The 20,442-nt window shown below is 35.2% G+C and overlaps 5 protein-coding genes and 1 pseudogene across 6 annotated transcripts; 5 read left to right on the top strand and 1 right to left on the bottom strand.

The window, feature by feature from the left end:
* The first annotated feature begins 189 nt into the window (after window positions 1–189).
* LOC106422743 (coatomer subunit delta-like) lies at window positions 190–3,604 on the top strand. The gene is made up of 12 exons (XM_013863525.3): window positions 190–301; window positions 611–669; window positions 775–814; window positions 1,187–1,410; window positions 1,486–1,728; window positions 1,808–1,970; window positions 2,139–2,437; window positions 2,508–2,700; window positions 2,778–2,931; window positions 3,022–3,084; window positions 3,169–3,265; window positions 3,354–3,604. Exons 2-12 carry the CDS (start codon window positions 667–669, stop codon window positions 3,447–3,449), a joined length of 1,575 nt encoding a protein of 524 aa, XP_013718979.1. The 5' UTR covers window positions 190–301; window positions 611–666; the 3' UTR covers window positions 3,450–3,604.
* A 557-nt stretch (window positions 3,605–4,161) lies between these two features.
* Window positions 4,162–5,072, top strand: BNAANNG01180D. The gene is made up of 3 exons (XM_013863500.3): window positions 4,162–4,391; window positions 4,468–4,620; window positions 4,703–5,072. Exons 1-3 carry the CDS (start codon window positions 4,233–4,235, stop codon window positions 4,886–4,888), a joined length of 498 nt encoding a protein of 165 aa, XP_013718954.1. The 5' UTR covers window positions 4,162–4,232; the 3' UTR covers window positions 4,889–5,072.
* Window positions 5,073–5,769: 697 nt separating this feature from the next.
* BNAANNG01190D lies at window positions 5,770–7,958 on the bottom strand. The gene is made up of 3 exons (XM_013863445.3): window positions 7,693–7,958; window positions 7,445–7,597; window positions 5,770–7,363 (listed from the first exon to the last, which is right to left on the bottom strand). The coding sequence occupies exons 1-3, from the start codon at window positions 7,858–7,860 to the stop codon at window positions 7,175–7,177; spliced, it is 510 nt and encodes a 169-aa protein (XP_013718899.1). The 5' UTR covers window positions 7,861–7,958; the 3' UTR covers window positions 5,770–7,174.
* Window positions 7,959–8,394: 436 nt separating this feature from the next.
* BNAANNG01200D lies at window positions 8,395–9,705 on the top strand. Its single transcript, XM_013863444.3, has 3 exons — window positions 8,395–8,995; window positions 9,076–9,228; window positions 9,305–9,705. The coding sequence occupies exons 1-3, from the start codon at window positions 8,828–8,830 to the stop codon at window positions 9,485–9,487; spliced, it is 504 nt and encodes a 167-aa protein (XP_013718898.1). The 5' UTR covers window positions 8,395–8,827; the 3' UTR covers window positions 9,488–9,705.
* An 890-nt stretch (window positions 9,706–10,595) lies between these two features.
* LOC106422606 (probable mediator of RNA polymerase II transcription subunit 26b) lies at window positions 10,596–14,525 on the top strand. 2 transcript variants are annotated; one of them, XM_013863388.3, is made up of 8 exons: window positions 10,596–12,640; window positions 12,823–12,891; window positions 12,971–13,053; window positions 13,143–13,195; window positions 13,269–13,436; window positions 13,523–13,722; window positions 13,802–13,883; window positions 14,018–14,525. In XM_013863388.3, exons 1-8 carry the CDS (start codon window positions 12,251–12,253, stop codon window positions 14,137–14,139), a joined length of 1,167 nt encoding a protein of 388 aa, XP_013718842.2. In that variant the 5' UTR covers window positions 10,596–12,250; the 3' UTR covers window positions 14,140–14,525. The 2 variants fall into 2 exon arrangements, with proteins under 2 accessions (XP_013718842.2, XP_013718841.2); XM_013863387.3 differs by having other exon boundaries at window positions 11,982–12,640; window positions 13,266–13,436.
* Window positions 14,526–15,598: 1,073 nt separating this feature from the next.
* LOC106422730 lies at window positions 15,599–20,259 on the top strand (annotated as a pseudogene).
* Window positions 20,260–20,442: the final 183 nt, after the last annotated feature.

Below are 20,442 nucleotides of genomic sequence, written 5' to 3'. Positions count from 1 at the left end.
TTGAACTGGTACATAATATAGACGAGTAATCCAAACAATTCTCCTCTGTTAATGGATCATCAAAATCATCATTTTAAAATGTCAAACGGGGATTAACCGAATATCCGTCTTAACCAGAATTTAAGGATAGGATGGGCCTCAAAGGCCCAATAAGGAACTGAAACGGCCCAAAATACTCGTTGTCCACGTCTTGTGGATCGATCTTCTTCACACACTTAACCGTAACTCCTTTGATATACGTTTTAATCAGCGAGCGCCTGAAGGAGTGGTGGATTCATCCCGTTTGATCGATCAGTCCCTGGTAACGTCTTCTTCTCTAGCTCTTCGCTTTCATCTCTGCTCAAGTTTTTTTAGATCTACTCTGTATGAATGTTCTCCTCTAGCTGCATTTCTACGATAATCTCTTCTAGATTTCGCCCGGAAGCCTCTGCGATCTTACTTATTTATGTGCCTATGATGCATTTTGATCCGATCCGTTTGATCCACTGGATCTGCTTCGATTTCGTTCGCTACCAAATGCTAGATCTCTTCATTTTTGATTTATGAATCCGAGACCTCAAGGTTAATCACTATCTGGATTTACTTAACCGTTTGTTCTTTTGTATTTCAGATTCACGTCGCCGTTCTTATAGCTGCTGATTATTGGAACCTGAAAAGCAAATCAAAATGGTATTGAGTTTTATTAAATGATTAGTGAATATATTCAATTAGGTTGTTACGTTTAGTGTTGTATGAGTTATCTAACGATGTCACTTGGGGGGGATTATTATACAGGTCGTGCTAGCTGCTTCCATTGTAGGCAAGTCTGGAAAAGGTGAGCGCTTCGTGTATTACCTATGTCCTTTCATATAATATACTCCATCTGTTTCATAATAATTGTCATTTTAACCTTTTTTTTCTTGTTACAAAAAAAAAATGTCAATTTACAATTTCAATACAAATTATACTTAATTTCAGATGAAAATTGTATTGATTTCATAAATTAAATTCATAAATAATTTTATTTATCTCTGGTCAAAAACATATAATTAATAACAATTTATATATTATTGCGCCACTTTCTTAATCTATGTGAAAAATATTAAAGTGACACTTATTTAGAAACAGAAAACTATTTATATGTGTGTGCTCTTGATAATCAAATATCAATTTTCATTATTTATTTTCGTTTTCTTTTTTTTTATAGTGCTTGTATCCAGACAATATGTGGACATGTCTCGAATCAGAATCGAAGGTCTCCTCGCAGCTTTCCCTAAGCTTGTTGGCATGGGGAAGCAGCATACCTATATCGAGACAGAGAATGTGCGATATGTATACCAACCTATTGAAGTTCTCTTCCTGCTTCTTGTCACTACTAAGCAGAGCAACATTCTAGAAGATCTCGACACTCTCAGGATGCTCTCCAAACTTGTATGCTTTTTTTTTTTATGTTTCCAAATGAGGAAAGGACGTTTGAATTTACAATTTGAGTGTTTTGTTTTCTAGGTGCCTGAGTATTCCATGTCTTTAGATGAAGAAGGGATCAACAGGGCTGCCTTTGAGCTGATATTTGCTTTTGATGAAGTCATATCTCTTGGGCACAAGGAGAGTGTGACGGTTGCACAGGTGAAGCAGTACTGTGAGATGGAGAGTCACGAGGAGAAGTTGCATAAGCTGGTGATGCAGAGCAAGATCAATGACACTAAAGACGTGATGAAGCGTAAGGCTAATGAGATTGACAAAAGCAAGGTACATGGCGAGGATCGCACTTTTGCTTCTTGGGTTCTCTTTTGTAACTCTTTTTGATATTTCATATGCAATTATCCAGATTGAAAAGACTAGAGGTGATAAGGGAGGATTATCGTCTATGAGTTCATTGAGTTCTGGATTCAATGACATGAGCATGTCTCATGGTCCTGGTAGTAGTTTTGGAAGTGGTTCCATGCTTGGCATGTTGTCAGATGTTGAACCTATCAGCACTAAAGCCAAAGGTTAGTGTGCTGTATCTACTGCTTACAGTTGTCTTTTTAATATTGAGTTAAATATAAAAATGCCTAGCTTCATCTGTGGTTTAGTCAACGCCTCTTTCCTGATAAACTTTAATAAAAAAAGTCTCTCTGCTTTGTAATCATCTTTTTCACCATGCTTAATCCCCACAGATCGATCAAGGTCTTCAGTTACTGCTCCTCCTAAGAGCTCTGGGATGAAACTTGGCAAGTCTGGAAAGAACCAGTTAATGGAGTCCCTTAAAGCCGAAGGCGAAGACATCATTGAAGATGTCAAGCCCACTAGCCAGACCAGAGCAGCTGTCGCACCTCCAACTGATCCTTTCACATTAACTGTTGAAGAGAAACTCAATGTGGCATTGAGACGTGATGGTGGAATCAGTAGCTTTGATATGCAGGGCACCCTGTCGCTTCAGATCCTTAACCAAGATGATGGGTTTGTCCAAGTTCAGGTACTCCTACTTTCTTATTTAACAATTTTATATATATTTGAGGTTGATTTTTCTTTTCCTTTCACTTCAGATTGAAACTGGTGGAAACCCTGAGATTCTTTTCAAGACCCATCCCAACATCAACAGAGAACTCTTTAACAGCGAGAATATACTAGGTCTGAAGAGACCGGATCAGCCATTTCCCACTGGCCAAGGTGGAGACGGTGTTGGTCTTCTGAGGTGGAGAATGCAAAGAGCAGACGAGTCCATGGTGCCACTAACAAGTAAGGCTTTAAGGCTAAGCTTTGTCTGTATTTGATATGTTGAATGTTTCATGCAAAACGTTTGTTCTGGTGTGCAGTCAACTGCTGGCCTTCGGTCTCTGGAAACGAGACGTATGTCAGCATCGAGTATGAAGCCTCGTCCATGTTTGATCTAACTAATGTTATCATCTCCGTACCTCTTCCTGCTCTGAGAGATGCGCCAGTGGTTAAACAATGTGATGGGGACTGGAGGTTTGAGAATTATTTGACTTGAATACTTTTCTTCTCTCTGGTCATTCTTGTTTTGAGATGAAACTCATAATCGTTTTTGGATACAATCAGGTACGACTCAAGGAGTTCTGTTCTGGAATGGTCAATACTTCTTATCGACAACTCGAACCGCAGGTAAATAAAAATGATGACAACATCTGTTATATCATTACAGCTTAAGAGTTTTATTTTGTCTGATACATGAAAAATCATGTGCAGTGGGTCAATGGAGTTTGTGGTGCCACCAGTTGATTCATCGGTGTTCTTCCCCATCTCTGTTCAGTTTGCAGCCACCACCACATACAGTGGCTTGAAGGTATGATAAATTTGTTTGTTCTTGAAATTTCTAAATATTCCATCTGAGAATTAAGACATACAAATGAGAGGCGTGTTCGGTGGTGCAGGTGACGGGAATGATTCCTCTGAGAGGCAGTGGTGGTGCGACTCCAAAGTTTGTGCAGAGGACGCAGCTGATTGCTCAGGATTACCAAGTCGTGTGAGAAAGCTCTTTTTGAATTGGAGCCTTTTGTCTTTTCTTTTTGTTTATTGCTTTCTATACTATTTTGTTTGGGCATTAAATCTTCATTTTCTGGGATTTTACTGAGTTTGTGGGATCGAGTTACTTCTAAAACATAGTATACATATATTCTTATCATTGTTTCTTTCTCTTCAACACAATTTGCTGAAACCTATGTAACTAATGAGTTTCAAACTGAGGTTCAAAAACTAAGTTTAGCTAACAATAATAATTCATCACCGTATGCTCAAGTCAAGATAGTAATGCTGGAAATAACTAAGTTTCAAACTTAGACACGGTTCAAGATCACGCCTTGTAAACAGGGTCCAAGATAGAACTCCATCGACACTTTCCTTTTGCTTCATCTCACCTGCTCAAAAATTTTATCCAACTTTCATTATCATCAGTATACAAAGTCCCAACTCAAAAATTGCATCTCGAGTTGTGAGGAATCCTACGGCCACGGTGCTCTTTTCCAATATTTTTGTTTGGTTGGCTCATGTTTTATCTTTTTACTAATGTTGGGCCTAATGTATGTAATGGGCTCTTTCGATCATTTTTGTAAGGCTTTGAAAACCAAATTCATGTGTCAAAAAGTTAATTTAGACACGTGTGTATGGAACCGAACCTAAGGACTTGTACCCGCCTTTTTTCCTTTTTAACTCGTGGTTTGGTTTGTATCAAAAAGATATAAGAAGAAAATTAGGGTTTTTTTCTCTCGCATAGTTTTTTTTTTTGTCTCGATTGTTCCCGATCCGACCGAGCGATGGAAAGATCCGATCCTCCTTCACCGAAGCGTCAGAAGACGGAGGAGGAAGCCACCCGCTATAATGGCTGTCCCGATGATGATTTCGATTTCGATTCCGACGATTGCTCCGACGGGGAGATTGAGTTGTTCGACCAAGAGTTGGACAGGAGCGGCGGGGTTGGTGATTTCGTTGTTTTTCTTTTGGATTTTAAGTTTCTTCTTAATTTTTTTGTTTTTTTTTTTTAATTGTCAGGGTTATGAAATCGACTTCAAGAAATTTCGCTACTGTTTTGGTTGGAGACCATTTCATCTGGATGATGTCTCATTCTTTAGCGATCCTGAAACCAACAGACATTTCATCGCTAAGTTGGTTAACCTTGCTCTCGACCAGCACAACAAAGAAAACGTAAAGTCTTTTTGTTTGCCTCTATTTAAAACGACATGGGTTTTTTTTTGATTGCTTTGGTTTTGTCTTTTTTTTTTGGTAGAAAACAAGCTTGGAACTGGGAAAGATTTTGATTGCCAACTTTCATCCATCTTGTGGATTGACTTTCTACCTCTCATTCGAAGTCAATGATCCTTCAGATGGTAATCAGACGAAACCCTACCGAGCTGTGGTTCGCTACTTCCCTGGAGATATTGAAGTTGTCTCTTGCAATCCCAAAGAAAGTTGATGTTTTGAATCAATCCACCAGTCTCTCCTTTTCCATTGGATTTGAATAGTGAAGAGTGGTTTGTTCCTAGTATCGTAACTCATCTAATCCTACCTTATCTGTCTATGTTTGATGTTTTAAGTGTATTTGAAGACTAATATAATATTTGCTACTTTAGAAGTTATATCTAATCTAATTTGAACGATATTTTGAGTCACAACTTAAATAGTCAAAACGTTCTTTCTGGGTGTCTCTGTCGTTAGTCTGGCCAACATTTAGAATCGTCGTTGACTCTGAGATAGCTCCTGTCTTGAATATAGGATTTATAGACTGCACACAAAGTCCGGTAGATTTAAACCAAAGAGACACATCACCAGCAAAACATCGGAGGTATAGTGATTTGATGGGTTAGACCACCCGCAACGCGGGGTTTAAGTAGATCCTTAGCATTAATTCTTATGCGGGATTGATTAAAATATTAATATAAAAAAATCATAAGTTAAGAAAGAGTCCTTAACTAAGGAGATTAAGGATTTGGTCCTTGATGAGTTGGCAAAGTCCGATTGGTGAGGGTCAGGGTCGTGTTTTGTAAGGAGAAAAAAAAAAGAAGTCGCGACAATTACATAAAAAAAATTCCTCCGACGAAACAAAAGGTGATTCGGCGATCTTCGGTGTTGAAGATAAATCAGAGCGTTTTAGTTCATTATCTTTGCATTTGGAGTTGATGCATGTTGATTTCATCAATTTTTACGGTTCGATTGTGGGATTTTACTAGAATGAGGGTTTCAAATCGAATTGGGGATTTTAATCGAATTAGGATTTTCGTCTGGGTTTGCTATTTTCTTATTTCCGATTCGATTCTTTGTTGTTTCGTCGTCTGGGAATTGAACACATAATGAAAGGAATCAGAAGCAAAGATGATCTTACGGCTGCGTAAAGTTTCATTCTTTTTTCACTCAACTTTTTGATCCCTGTTTATATTTCCTTGTCTGAGAATCTTCAAGATTTGTTCTTTGGGTGATATTGATTTGATGAAAACCTGTTACAGACGTTGTTTCTGATTGGGTTTTGACAAACTTTGCAGCATGGTCTCAGCCTCAGGTGGTGGGTTGGCGTACGCTTTTGTGAGCAAAGGCTTGAAAGTAAGGCCTGCACACGCACTCTCCTGGGCTGTTTGCTACGCTGTTGCGTCAGGAACAATGTATAAGGTGATTGATTGATTGTTCATGAACCAATACAAAAAGAGTATACATATCTTTTTACTTACCACGGGTTTTTGTTCTTCTTTCAGGTGAAGGAAACAATCAGAGCAAGAAGTAAACATTCCACCAGCACCAGGGGCAAGGCTTTTGATACTTGATCATATCAAGAGGTTTGTTTACAAGCTTCTCTACTAGTACTCTCTCACATGGATCAAATATATGATAAACCGCAAGTAAGGAAAGCAGTAATTTGACACCAACCCTCCCTTTTATCTTATATGGTGGTTGTAATAACTTGGAGATATAGTTTCGAGAGACGTAACCTTGCTAGTTCATTCGCTGAAACTTTATGTTTGCTTTTAAGTAAAACCAACAATGTAACAGAAACTATTTTTTACAATTTTTTTACTTTTAAAATTTTTTAAATGTTTTACAAATTTACTTATTTTTAATGTTTTACAAATTTATTAAATGTTTTACAAATTTAATTATATTTTATTCCTAAGAATTCTATAATGGATAACACCATTGGACTAACAAATATGATTAGAGTCCTTAACTATTCAAACAAAAAAAATTAAAAAAAAAATATATTATTTTATTGTTAAGGATTCCAATGATGAGTAACACCATTGGAGTTGCTCTTATATGCTGATTGTATGATCTGTTATTGTAATGCAATCATCAAACATTTTTTATATAGTGTACAAATTGTTATGCATCTTGAAACCAGCGTTATTATGTATTTTACGGTTTGAAGAGCTTTTACATTTACGGTTTATGTATTTTTGTGGATCCTAAACTGTTATTACGTACTACTTTATAAAAATGTGATTCTGATCAACTTAGTTTGGTTATCATTCACGAACATTTCTACCACTAATATACAGGGCCGGTCCAAACAATAAAAAATTTCTTTTGGGCCCTAAGCCAATATAGCAAATATACAAATAATAACAATTTGTAATGTAAAATTGTGAAATATGGCCCAAGGGCCCTAAGCAGTTGCTTATGTTGCCTACCCTCTGGACCGGGCCTGCTAATATATGTAGGACATAAACACGACAACCTCAACAATGTGAAGGGTGAAACAATGTAGCAGAGTTTATGTCCCTTTGGGATTACAAGAGACAACTTCAATATCTCCTGGGAAGTAGCGAACCACTGCTCGATAGGGCTTATTAGTCTGATTACCATCAGAAGGATCATTGACTTGGAATGAGATGTAGAAAGAGAATCCACAAGATAGATGAAAATTGGCAATCAAAATCTTGCCCAGTTCCAAGCTTGTTCCCTACCACACCAAAAGACAAAGCAATCAAATTAATACCATATGTTGTTAATCAGGGAGCAAACAAAGCACACAACACCTAACTTTGTCTGCGTTGTACTTGGTGAGAGCGAGGTTCGCCAACGTAGCGATAAAATCTCTGTTGGTTTCAGGCTCATCAACCATGGTACTATCATCCAGATCCAGTGATTTCCAACCAAAACAATAGCGAAATTTCTTGAAGTCGATTTCATAACCCTACAAATCACACCAACGAATCAATTTCGACAAATCAATCAAGAACAAACCAAAGTAGTTCCCTCAAAAGAAATAAAGAAATCGAAATCACAAACCCCGCCTATCTTATCCAACTCTTGGTCGAACAGTTGCATCTCCTCGTCGGTGCACTCGTCAGAATCAAAATCCTCAGGACGGCCATCATAGCAAGTTGTTTCCTCGTCCGTCTTCTGACGCTTCGGTGAAGGAGGATCGGATCTTTCCATTGCTGGATCGGGAACCATCGAGACAGAGACTAAGCGAGAAAACCCTATTTTTTCTTAATAAAGCATGCAGATCGTGAGCTAGCACTATCCGGTCCAAAACTACGTAAGTCCGGTCCGGCTCAACCAAAATATATTTTACACACTTATATTTTAAAGTTTAATCTGATCTTAGGCTATTGTGTTTTTCGGATTTTTGAGCTTTCATTATAATTTGTGTGTTTGACACATCTAAAGCAACTACGTTTTATAGAAAAAATCAGTCCTAGTCTCGTATTTCAGATATAATGTTAATCTAAATTTTTATCCTTTGAGAAAAGTATCTTCATACATTTTGAAATTGTATTATATACAACCAAATGTAATAATATTTAAATTAAAAATTATTATGTGAAAAAAACTTAGGCTAAATACATTCAAACTTTATATACTTTTTGTTTGGTAAAAGAATTATTTTAAGTTAAAAATACATATTTTCAAATTTGGAATATGTCTCTTACAATAACAGAAATAAATCTATTTTTTTTTTAGTTTTTTGGTGATTAAATCAAGAATATTGAAATAATATGTAATATCAAGAATGATTTCAATAAAAAAATAATGTGAAGTCTGACTTTTTTGGATCGGTATTGAACCAAACGATTTTATGCCCAAAATATATGTAGTCCAAAAGGTTTTGATCTAGAAATTCTATTTTTTGGGTTTATATATAACTAAGTCAAATCTTATAGAACCAGACTTCAAAACTTCGATCATAATTTACATATCTAAGTAAATTTTCATATTAGTACACCAAGTTAATTTTCATATTAGTACACCATGTTAATTTTCATATAAACGTTTTTACATTAAAAAAAATACATCAATTACTTCTTTTTTTCATAATAATTTTTTTTTCCAATCTAAGTTTGTTTTCATAATAATTGTTAGGGTATATCTTCACGTGGCCCAACTCGCATAGGGTTTTCTCGCATAACTCCCTGTCTCGATGGTTCCCGATCTTGCGACGGAAAGATCCGATCCTCCTTCACCGAAGCGTCAGAAGACGGACGAGGAAACAACCTGCTATGATGGCCGTCCCGAGGATTTCGATTCCGACGAGTGCACCGACGAGGACATGCAACTGTTCGACCAAGAGTTGGATATGATCGGCGGGGTTGGTGATGTCGATTTTCTTTTTGTGTGAATTCCATTTTAGTTTCTTTGTCGAAATTGATTTGTTGGTGTGATTTGTAGGGTTTTGAAATCGACTTCAAAAAATTTCGCTACTGTTTTGGTTGGAGACCACTGGATCTGGATGATAGTACAATGGTTGATGAGCCTGAAACCAACAGAGATTTTATCGCTACGTTGGTGAACCTCGCTCTCACCAAGTACAACGCAGACAAAGTTAGGATTTGTTCTTTTTGTGTGTTTTGTCTGCTCTCACCAACATGGTATTTGATTCGTCTTTTTGGTGTGGTAGGGAACAAGCTTGGAACTGGGAAAGATTTTGATTGCCAACTTTCATCCATCTTGTGCCGTCACTTTCTACATCTCATTCCAAGTCAATGATCCTTCAGATGGTAATCAGACAAAACCCTATCGAGCAGTGGTTCGCTACTTCCCAGGAGACATTGAAGTTGTCTCTTGCAATCCCAAATATTGAATTATGTGATAGAGGTTTTATAGCAATCAACCAGTCTCCTCCTTCTGTCTCATGGGTTTAAAGATTGAAGAATTGTTTGTTTATGCTTAGCTCAAAGGGAAAGAAAAGTGTTTGCATGATGTTTCTCCAACTTTTTTCTTTTCTTTTTTTATGTTATGTTCAACTTTTATCATCACACTGTTCCAGACAAAGATATATAATACTGCGAGATTCTTCACCGCAATTACTTGGGTGAGAAGGAAGCATCAAGCTTACAAGCTCAGAAGCATCTTCTCTAGTCGTCTTAGTCATGTTTTAGTCATTAGTAATATCATCTTTTAATAGCTTGTACAAGCTTGTGCATCCACATTCGAATTTGAGTTTGATCCTCCATTTTTCTCATCTCAATTAATTGTAATGGAGAATCTCTAATTAAATGTTAGTGCATCCACATTTGAATTTGAGTTTGATCCTCCATCTTTCTTATCTCAATTAATTGTAATGGAGAATCTCTAATTAAATGTTGTCTAACATTCTCACTGAAAAAAAAGACGAGCAAACTGGTCAGCGCAAGATACTAAGCGTTGTCTGAGAAGGGTTCATTGTCTATGCATAAGTAATTGCCGCACTAGGCCACTCCGTATAAGCAGGTGCGTAACTAGAAAGTAGTGATTGGGTACAGAAAGCAGTCATAGCTGGGGTTAGGGCAGACGGACTTGAGTTCTTGGCATCTCCTGAGATTACTTTGATGGTTGATAATATAATACAAGTAACTCAGATCTTTAGCACAAGTCCGTTATAGAGCGAGCATGGCAATGATTCAATAAGTAGTAGTAATATGTGTGACATCTCTTTCTTTATTTCATTTCTTTTAATCGTCTAAAAGTGCCATTTATGATTGTATTTTATTAGGTCTTTGTACTTTATATTTGGTAATTGAGATAAAGAGACCGTTCGTTTCCTGGTATCCTTTCTCTTCCACACAAAGAAAAACACGCACCAGTTCCAGTTGGGGCCACCGAAATCCCGTAAAGCGACCACTTATATCTTCTGACGTGTCTGCTAATCAACGTCTCTCATTTAAAGGTGGCTGTGACAGGCCCTTGTGGTCGACACTCGAATGTAACAACGCAGGGTGTTCACACGTTTGAAGATGAAGGACACGATGGTCTCTCTCTCTACCTCCAAATTCTTATTGGCTATGATATCACCGCCCCAGATCCGGTACAACTTTGTTTTGTCACGTATAAAAATTTGGGTTGATTTTTTTTTGGTTGATTTGGTTGACCGCCATAAATAAATGCTTGAAACCACTTTATTTTTAGGCTTTTATTTTGTTTTATTAGCGCCAACAATATGAGATGTTTAATCATGGTTTTTAGTTCTGATGATTGATTGATAATTATAAATGACTACTTAAAATGTAGTCCAAATATCTTCTATACAAAACTTTTTTAAAGATAGGGTACTCTGAGACGTAATTTTTTGGTTGAGTTTACATTGCGTAATGTGTAATATTACTTTCATACTAGACATATAAGGTTATAGCTTCTATATATCTGTTGTAAATAAACCATATATACATCATATACTATATGGCTTTACAACTATGGTTTAGGAAAAGTGGATGAGTTGAATGAAAACAATTGTGAGGATAATGAGCCTTATCTTCTCCTTTCTTTTTAGCTTTTCCAACAAAGGGAAAGATAATGAGCTTTATAGTGGGAACCATTCACAGTTTCCAAAACATGATTGGATACAGGAAATTTGTAGAATAAAAAACTTAAGAATCTTACAAACCCGTAAGTGGATTAGGTATAAATCTGAATTTATCATAAAGATTAATGATTTAGAACTATATTATTGAATATTTTATTCGTCTGCTTAACTATTAGATTGATAATGTACTTTATCTGATTGTATCACAAGAAAATCATTCTGTTTTTGATTGGATTCACCAACATTCTATTCACTTTTTTTCTAAACTAGAGATAAACGAATATGTATCAGTAGCTTTGTGAGAATACAAAAAAAAAAAATCTTCAAATGTGATCCTCAAAGAGTTTTAACCTTTTCCAATGTGACATACATTTTTTTTTTTGTCACTCCGATGTGACATATATACTAGCATACTTGTTATATGAACGAAATGTGGAAAAAAAAAAAGAGTTTGACCTTGATCACTAACTTATTATGTTCGTCGTTCAAGTACAACGCATGTGTATAAGAGAAAAGATGAATGAATATTCTAATTATCTTTTATTAAAATAATGAAAAGCCAAAAAAGACCGATCATCGTCAGGTCAAAAGAAAGCCGTAAAGAAAAAACCAACTTGAAAAATAAAAATAAAATTTTTTTCAAAAAAAAGAAAAATAAAAATAAAAATCATATCTTTTACCAAACAGATACAGAGACTTCGGGGAAGACGGAGTATAATACCAAACGGAATTTAATTAAACCGAACCCGGTTTAACATAAGAGCAGCAAACAACCCTTGGTTTATTACATTAGACAGACAACGTAACCAAACTCTTTCATGTTCTGTCTGTTTTGTTCTCTTCTGTTCTGTTCTCATCTTTTCTAATTTTCTCAGGAAAATCTCTTGTGGGACATTCCAGGAAAGTTTTATTTCAGATTCAGATTATTTTAAAAAATCTAGAGAATCACCAAATACATTCTTTCGTTCACAATCCTTTATTTTCTGGGAAAGTTTAAATTTTCCGGGAAAGTTCATTACTTTATCTCTAGATTCACCAGAATCCAATTCCTCCGGATCGATTAAGATGAAGCCACCAGCTTCGTTAGATCACTGGAGAGACTATTTCCGCCGAGCAGACTCCGATATTTTCCAGATCATCGATCACGCCATCATGGTCGCCGCCGCAGATTCCCCGATCAAATTCAAATCGAGAAGAGACAAAATCGCCGAGCTTCTCTTCTCCTGCAGAGTCGCTCGCTGCAACGGATGCGACCACCTCGAGCTCTCAATTCCCGGCGAAGATACGGCGGCTGGTGGTGGTGGGAGTAAAGAGAGCAATAATCAGATTGTTGGGAATAATTATAGTTATGAAGACGATGAAGCTGAGGCCTTGAGCGATGCGATCGAAGAGTTTTCTATTGTTTCTAAGGAGGTTGTTAGGATCAAAGAGGTCTTGATCAACAAAGACCACGAGGTTTTGTTTTTAATCTTTTAACTTTCTTTGAATAAATTTAACAGTATAGTAAAAAAAATGTTAAAAAACAAAAAGTAAAAAAAAAAAAAATTCTTTAAAATTATAATTTTTTTTTGCTAATTTTGAATTGCAATCTTTGATCATGGAAGTTTGTTTCTGATTGTGTTTTTTTTTTTTGGCAGACACACGAAGTGATAATTGAATCTCTGAGGAAGTTAAAGTTGATGTCTTTGGATGTGGATATACTCAAGGTTGGTTTCTTGTGTAACAAGTTTGTATGCGAGTGTGAGTGTTTTGGTTTGGTTTGATCTAAAGGTTGTTCTGACGCAGAGTACTGAGATAGGAAAGGCTGTTAATGGGCTTAGGAAACATGGTTCTGATCAGATTCGCCAGCTGGCAAAGACTCTCATTGCGTATGAGTTTTTGATTCTTTCTTGAAGATTTTGACATTTTTTAGAAATAAAGTATTGAGTTTTTTTTTTTTTTTATAATTTTGATGCAGAGAGTGGAAGGAGCTGGTTGATCAATGGGTGAACACTACAAAAGATATAGCTGGTAAGTTCCTATCTTTATGGGAGTTTACATTTTATTACAGTTTTGGTTGTAATGTCTTTTTGTTTACAAGAAGGTGCTGGAGGTACACCAGAGTCTGCGAATCCGTCTGTAGTTGATGAGGAAGAAGAAGAAGAAGGAGCGTTTCCGTCGCTTCCTTATGATGTTGATATCTTTACACCCGAAGCTAACGGTTTTGAGATGTTAAATGGGGACTTCTTTGATTCACTAGATTTTGATGGAAGTGAGTTTTTTAAAATAAAACTTTGTTTGTTTGTTTGTTTAGTTTGGTTGATTGATTTTTTTTCCCGGGGGAATGTTTGTTTTCAGATCCTTGTGATTCTGAGGAATATAACACAAGCCGAGAACACGAAAGAAGAAAAACACAGAAGAGAAGACCTGAGGGAGGAATACAAATGAGGATACAAGACGCTTCTTTTAGATCTATCAAGCCATCGTCATTAGCTGATAGGACTAGGAGACCTCTTAAGCAAGAACAGAAGAGGAAAGCTCCAGGACCTCAACAAGAAGTGAGTGTAGCAAGAAACCTCTTCTTTCTTTAAAAAAATCTTGGACATGTATGTAATTGACCGTTCTTGTTCCTGGCAGAAACTTAAAGGTCTTGGCGCAGACGCAAAGTTTGAGTTTGCTAAGAGGAAGCTTCAAGAGAGCTACCAACATCATGAGAACGGTTTGTTTCTTTTCCTTTTTGTTTTGTTTCTTTGTTTTAAACGCGCATTTCTTTTGTCTTGTTTCTGGTTTTTAAATGCATTCTTGAAAACAAACTCTGATAAATAAAGAAAATGTTTGTGATGTTGCCAACAGCCAAGAAGCAGAGAACAATACAAGTACTCGAGACGATCCCAAAGCAAGGTGGTGCTGCTCAGAAACCGCAACTCAAGAGACCTGGAATGAACAACAGGAATTGGTCAAACGGGCGTAAATAGCTTCTTCTCTGTTTAAAATGGTGGAATAACTCTCCGCGAAAGACATTATTTACATAACATACCAAACAAGTATCAGCAATCTCTGATGAAATAAAGTGAAGAAGGTTCTATCTGGTTCCACAAGCAGTGGAGAGCTAAACAGATTCATCATCTAAAACATTTCTTTTAACAAAAATGTTAACTCCTCTGTTTTTGTTCTTTATTAATTCCACCAGTTTGCAGCCATATAGGATCCCAACTGTTGTTACTTTCTTTGGTCTACTACATTCTTGAGACTCTTCCGGTTTAATTAATTCCGGTTTGGTCGGGTCATGTGACTCATGTTCGGTTCCTTACATTACTTTAAAATTGTAAAAGAGGGTGGATGGTAGAAAAGCTTTTTCGAATTGACTGGCTCTTGACCTAACTTTTTGTATAGTGACGTGAAATGCATGGTTTGGGTTGGGTCACAAACTCACAATAGAGATGATCACAGTTTTTCTTCTTCGAATAAATAAAAATCTATTAAATGACATGATCTATTAGTGTTCTAAATGTGATAACCAAATGTTGTTGTTTCTTGACGTGTTGTTATTTGTTACATTTATATAAAACAAATAAAGTAATATAGGATGTTTTATGCAATGAAAGGCTTAAAAGAAAGGTAGGTGGATAAGGAAAGAAGAGGAGGTAGTGGTTGTGAGAGTTAACGTGGATGGATAGGAATGCTGCATTGTGGCCTTCGTGCGTATTATACATTTATTATAAATAAATGTTGTTGGGTTTATAATAGAGTATAGTCTTTTTACATATAAACTGTTTTGGCATTTCGCGAATGCATTTCACCACATGTACCACGTGACCTCCATCACTTCTACTCTTTCCATTCCTATTAAAAAATTAGGGTCAGATAGAGAATGGTCTAGTTCATCATCACAGTTTGTATCTGCAGGGAACGTACTTGTTAAAATTTGATTGAGAAAGTGACCCAAATACTACTAGTTTGGAGAAAAGAAGAACGTAATGATTCACGTCATCACGTGATGGTAAAATCGTATGGATGTACATAGTTAAAACAGGCTAAGATTCAATAATAAATTTTGCTCGTGTAAAGTCACCATTTATAACATGTATCTTCATCGTCTAATTTTATAAAAAAATTGATATACATAATATTTCAAAAAGTAATTTAATATATCAATACATTTATAATATAATATCATATAAACATAAATATGAACTTAAAGATATAACGTTCGTGGATGCCAAAAAAAGAAGCCAAAATAGTTTCCAATTCCGTCCGATCTCGGGCGGTGCAAGTCTTTACTTATAAGAAAAATTAGGTTAACATGTAGCCCTACAAAATAAAAGCGGCAAGAGACAAGAGACAAGAGGTACCGTCACGTTAAATTCAACACACGTATCCGTACATAAACGTGGTTAACTAATCGACCACTAAAAGCGCTTATTGACTATTTTTTATCTTGCTGACTTTTATCTTTTAAATTATGTTCACATCGTTGACAAAAAAAAAAAATTATGTTCACATCAATAAGATTTTTTGTATAGATGTTCCGGTTTTTATCTTTGAAAGAATTATGATGGTGACACAAAAATACACATGTATTGATCTGGCAGATAGAATATATCAACAACCAATGACTTTTTCTTAACGAACAGTTTAACGAAAACAGATTTATATTGACTTTTCCTTATTTATACTGGTGAAATCAAAAGCATCTTATTCGAATCTTAAAAGGTCGATAAAAAAGAATTCATATCACAATTAGCAGATTAAACCCTAATTTTGACGAGAACAGTTTTAATAATTTTAATAAATGTTAAATTATCTTTGTTAATTTTAAAAGATATACAATTATACAAATGCACATGTCCCACAAATAAATATCATGTCTAGATATTTTTCAAAAAGATATGCTCCTGATTGCTGTGGGGGCTATTTAGATCGCAAGGGATTTCACATCTTTACAAGTTACAACCATTAAAGGAATCTAAGGAAACAAACAATTTTGTTGTAATCGATTTAATATGACATTGACAGAATATTACTGCCCAAAAGAGACAACCAAAAAAAATTTGATTAGCGCGGGGTATTTCGATTTATGGAAAAGCACATACCAATTTTCAAAAAGATGTGTAGTTTATGAATAGACTTTTTAAAAATATTTAAATAAGAACTAAAATATAATCTTGTATATGTTCAATGTCATAAGCTTATTTCGAATTCGAAAAATTATGTTTTTCTAAATTCATCTATCACTAGACCACTTATGTGTGGTTGACAACCGAAGTTGGTGTCAACTTGAAAAAAAATCATTGAAGATGCAATACGCATACATAAAATCAAAGGTTTGCTAAGTCCAGAGTAGGTACATTCCGTTTGCGATCACCAATCATCCACCAATATCTTTCATGATTTAACTAGTACATGATGAAAGATAACTATATCAGTCTGAATATTAACCTAACAACAAAAGAAAGCATATTATATGAAATTTATTTGCTCCAAATATTTGTTTCTTAATATACTTCTAAGATTTTGTTTTAATTAGTTTTTTTTTTATAAAAGGTTTTCTTATTAAATACTTTTGGGTTTTTTTAAACATAGGTGCAAAAAATAAAATAAAAACATAAAGACACAAAGAAAAAAAATTCAAAGTATTTTCCAAGTTTAGGTAGTGATTTACTCCAAATTATATTTTATCACATTATTTTAAATTTATTAGTTAATAAATAACGTTTGTTATGAACTGTAATCTAGCTATTAGTTTATGCTAGTTAAACCATCTGGTGTAATCAACGTTCTAAATAGTAAAATACTAACAATATAATGAAAATTATAATTAAAATATCGTTAGTATTTTATGTACGTATAACATAATTTTGAATGATAAAATATAACATATTATATTTCAGATTTAATATACATTAATATTCTTAATAAATATTTTTAAAATATTAGATTATGCTACCTATAAGTACATATTTTATTTTATAAATCAATATATATATATATATAATAGTATAGATATATATATATAATAGTATAGATATATATAATAGTATACCTTTGGTTGGCCAAAAACTTATCTGTCATGTTGCATTGGGCTACTCATTACTCTGGGCGACGTTATTTGTCACGTATGGAGTCTAATTATTTCGTGAATCGATCTACCATACAGTGGTCGAGATAGTACAAGAACTAACGCATCATTTCTGCGGTTACGCCGACACTAAGTATTTTGGTTTACCATTTTATATACGTTATCTATGTATGAATTCCCCGCATTTAGCCATAAAAGACACATTCACATAACATCTTCAATGTGAAAACCAGTAAACAACCTAAGAAAAATTAACAAAAGAAAAACACAACTTTCACATTTTTTATTTAGCCTAGCTAATAACTTGTCACTTTCTTCTATCCACGTAATTCGCAGTACGTGTTTCATTGAAGATTCATCATCTATATAAGACCAACGAATGCATTGTTCAAGGCACAACAGCATGAGCTTGTTTTGGATTGTAGGATTGTGGGTTATAGCCTTAGTGGTAGCGAGGATTAGCCATTGGTGGTACCAATGGTCAAACCCCAAGTCTAATGGCAAGTTACCTCCGGGATCAATGGGCTTCCCTATCATCGGAGAGACGTTTGGTTACTTTAAGCCTCATGGATTCTACGAGATATCCCCATTTCTCAAGAAGAAGATGTTAAGGTCAGATTTCAATAGTGTCTCATTTATTTTTCTTCTATCTCTCTCTCTCTCATCTTACAGATATGAAATCTTGTATGTTTGTGTAAGTGTTTCAGGTACGGTCCTTTGTTTCGGACAAACATTCTTGGGGTAAAAACCGTGGTCTCGACGGATATGGATGTGAACATGGATATTTTACGGCATGAGAACAAGTTTTTTAGTTTAAGTTATCCGGACGGTTTAGTGAAGCCACTGGGAAAAGATAGCCTGTTCTTCAAGACAGGAAACATTCACAAGCACATTAAACATATCAGTATGCGTCTTTTGGGCTCGGAGAATTTGAAGCAGAAGATAATAAAAGATATGGACCGCGTGACACAAGAACATCTTAGTTTAAAAGCTAATCAAGAAAGATTCGACGTTAAAGACGCAGTTTCAAGTGTAACAGCCTCTTTTTCTTTGACCCATTTAGTTATAATGTTGCATGCTAGTTTGACACTTTTTTTATTGTAGTTGATAATATCCCACTTAACACCAAAGGTGATAAGTAATCTCAAACCAGAGACTCTGTCAAAGCTTATGAAAACCTTCAACGCCTTCAGTTTTGATTGGTTTCGGGCATCCTATACTCTCTCTGCCTTGAGGGGTCTCTATAATACCCTTTGGGTGAGATTTTGTTTTTTTTTTTCCTTCTTATTTTTGCTAAATAAACTAAACACAAAATCATGATTACTATAATATTAATTGCGCGCAGGCATGCAGAGAGGGGATGCAGTTGATGAAAGATATTTATGCGAGGAGGAAAACGTCAAGAGAGAAGTATGATGACTTCCTCGAGACGACGTTAGACGAGTTAGAGAAAGAAGGAAGCTTATAAGCCTCATCTTCACTCTTTGCTGTATCACTCAAGATACGACCTCTAAGGCCACTTGCATGGCTTTGAAATTCGTATCGGAAAACCCTAAAGTTCTCGCTGAATTAAAGGTATGTAATAATATACTGAATTAAAAGTACGTAATTATAATTAAAGCTAGTAAAATTTGCATAACCAAGTGATAGTAGTCATGGTCCTATCGAATTGGCACGGAGATTGTTTCACTCATTGGCCAATGTAATTTGGCAGAGAGAGCATGAGGCGATCCTTGCGAGCAGAGAAGATAAAGAAGGTGGAGTTACTTGGGAAGAATACAGACACAAGATGACTTTCACCAACATGGTAACTTCACTTTTGCTTTCGTCTAAAGCTATGGGTGCTGGTTGAGGTTTTAGAAGCCTTTACCTTTTTTTCAAAGTCTTAAAAGTTTATTTTTTCCAATTATACTTTAAAATTTTAAAAATCTTCAAAGTCCTCCTAAATTTTCTCAAAGCCCACTTTTTGTTATTTTGACTTGTTAAGTTATAGCCAACAGTTTTTGGCTTTATAATATTTTTGTAATCCTTTTCAACATTATATATAAAGCTTGAAAACTTCTTCTTTTTTTGGATAATAGCTTTAAAACTTCTAAAATCATTATTTTTGTTAAAGCCACAACCACATCAGTCCAAAACAATCACATCCACTTGGCTCCTAGGATATTGTCAGATTCACATGGTGTACCTTTTTATTTACACCCTCCAGGTTATAAATGAGTCGCTTCGATTGACAAACTTGGCTCCTATGATGTTTAGAAAAGTGGTGAAAGATGTGGAAATCAAAGGCAAGTATTAGTAGTAATTGTGTGGCACTGTAGAATCCAAGAAGTTGACATTTTTGTGTGAAAAATATTTGTTACAACAGGATACACGATTCCAGCCGGCTGGATAGTGATGGTTATACCTTCGGTGGTTCATCTTGATCCTGAAATCAATGAAAATCCTTTTGAGTTTAATCCATGGAGATGGGAGGTATTATACACTTACTCTAGTCTGTATCTTGGAAAATATCATATTTATGTTTTGTTTCCTAAATTAATAACAAAATTCTAAAATTTTAATTGTTGGTATTATATCATGATATGTACATTATTTTTTTAGTTAGATTTGTTAATTGCAATATATATATACTATGATGACATTGAGTTTTGTTGGGCAGGGGAAAGAGTTACGGTCTGGGTCGAAAACGTTCATGGTGTTTGGAGCTGGAATAAGACAATGTGCTGGTTCAGAGTTTGCGAGGCTTCAGATTTCAATATTCCTTCATCATCTTGTCACCACTTATGATTTCTCCTTGTCCAAAGACTGCGAGGTGGTTCGGGTACCAGGTGCTCTTTTCCCCAATGGCATCTATATGAACATCTCCAAGTGTTCCAAAGTGACTTGATCCAGAGTACACCATCGTCTATCTTTCTTTACTTTCTTCCTTGTTTTTCTTTACTTCTGAAAATATTGTAGTAGTGTTCCAAAAAAATATATATATTTTAGTAATGTTTATATTGTTTAAATGATCCTGTTAAGATCTATATGTGTAAGCAAGTGATTGTGTTTAGGACATCTGTAAGAGTATGTGGCTGATTTTAAGAAATGTTTGGATAATAAGTGCTACTTAAATTGTACTTGTTAAATGTTAAATATAAATACCAAGTTTATATTGCTTCAAACTGGTATCAGAGCTAAGATGTTTGGAGTGCTA

This window comes from Brassica napus, chromosome C2 (assembly GCF_020379485.1).
Source record: "Brassica napus cultivar Da-Ae chromosome C2, Da-Ae, whole genome shotgun sequence".
In the NCBI taxonomy this organism is placed as follows: domain Eukaryota; kingdom Viridiplantae; phylum Streptophyta; class Magnoliopsida; order Brassicales; family Brassicaceae; genus Brassica; species Brassica napus.
The sequence above is the reverse complement of the archived record's forward strand: the minus strand, read 5'-3'. Positions and strand labels throughout refer to the sequence as shown.

Bases quoted from the DNA above. Each gene is read 5' to 3' on its own strand.
- LOC106422743 (XM_013863525.3), top strand. The intron at 1,411-1,485 runs GTATGCTTTTTT...TTTGTTTTCTAG, and splicing joins TCAGGATGCTCTCCAAACTT to GTGCCTGAGTATTCCATGTC. The intron at 3,266-3,353 runs GTATGATAAATT...TCGGTGGTGCAG, and splicing joins CCACATACAGTGGCTTGAAG to GTGACGGGAATGATTCCTCT.
- BNAANNG01180D (XM_013863500.3), top strand. From the start codon at position 4,233: ATGGAAAGATCCGATCCTCCTTCACCGAAGCGTCAGAAGACGGAGGAG. The intron at 4,392-4,467 runs GTTGGTGATTTC...TTTAATTGTCAG, and splicing joins AGTTGGACAGGAGCGGCGGG to GGTTATGAAATCGACTTCAA. The intron at 4,621-4,702 runs GTAAAGTCTTTT...TTTTTTTGGTAG, and splicing joins ACCAGCACAACAAAGAAAAC to AAAACAAGCTTGGAACTGGG.
- BNAANNG01190D (XM_013863445.3), bottom strand. From the start codon at position 7,860: ATGGTTCCCGATCCAGCAATGGAAAGATCCGATCCTCCTTCACCGAAG. The intron at 7,598-7,692 runs GTTTGTGATTTC...TGTGATTTGTAG, and splicing joins AGTTGGATAAGATAGGCGGG to GGTTATGAAATCGACTTCAA. The intron at 7,364-7,444 runs GTTAGGTGTTGT...TTGGTGTGGTAG, and splicing joins CCAAGTACAACGCAGACAAA to GGAACAAGCTTGGAACTGGG.
- BNAANNG01200D (XM_013863444.3), top strand. From the start codon at position 8,828: ATGGTTCCCGATCTTGCGACGGAAAGATCCGATCCTCCTTCACCGAAG. The intron at 8,996-9,075 runs GTTGGTGATGTC...TGTGATTTGTAG, and splicing joins AGTTGGATATGATCGGCGGG to GGTTTTGAAATCGACTTCAA. The intron at 9,229-9,304 runs GTTAGGATTTGT...TTGGTGTGGTAG, and splicing joins CCAAGTACAACGCAGACAAA to GGAACAAGCTTGGAACTGGG.
- LOC106422606 (XM_013863387.3), top strand. From the start codon at position 12,251: ATGAAGCCACCAGCTTCGTTAGATCACTGGAGAGACTATTTCCGCCGA. The intron at 13,196-13,265 runs GTAAGTTCCTAT...TTTGTTTACAAG, and splicing joins CACTACAAAAGATATAGCTG to AAGGTGCTGGAGGTACACCA. The intron at 13,723-13,801 runs GTGAGTGTAGCA...TGTTCCTGGCAG, and splicing joins CTCCAGGACCTCAACAAGAA to AAACTTAAAGGTCTTGGCGC.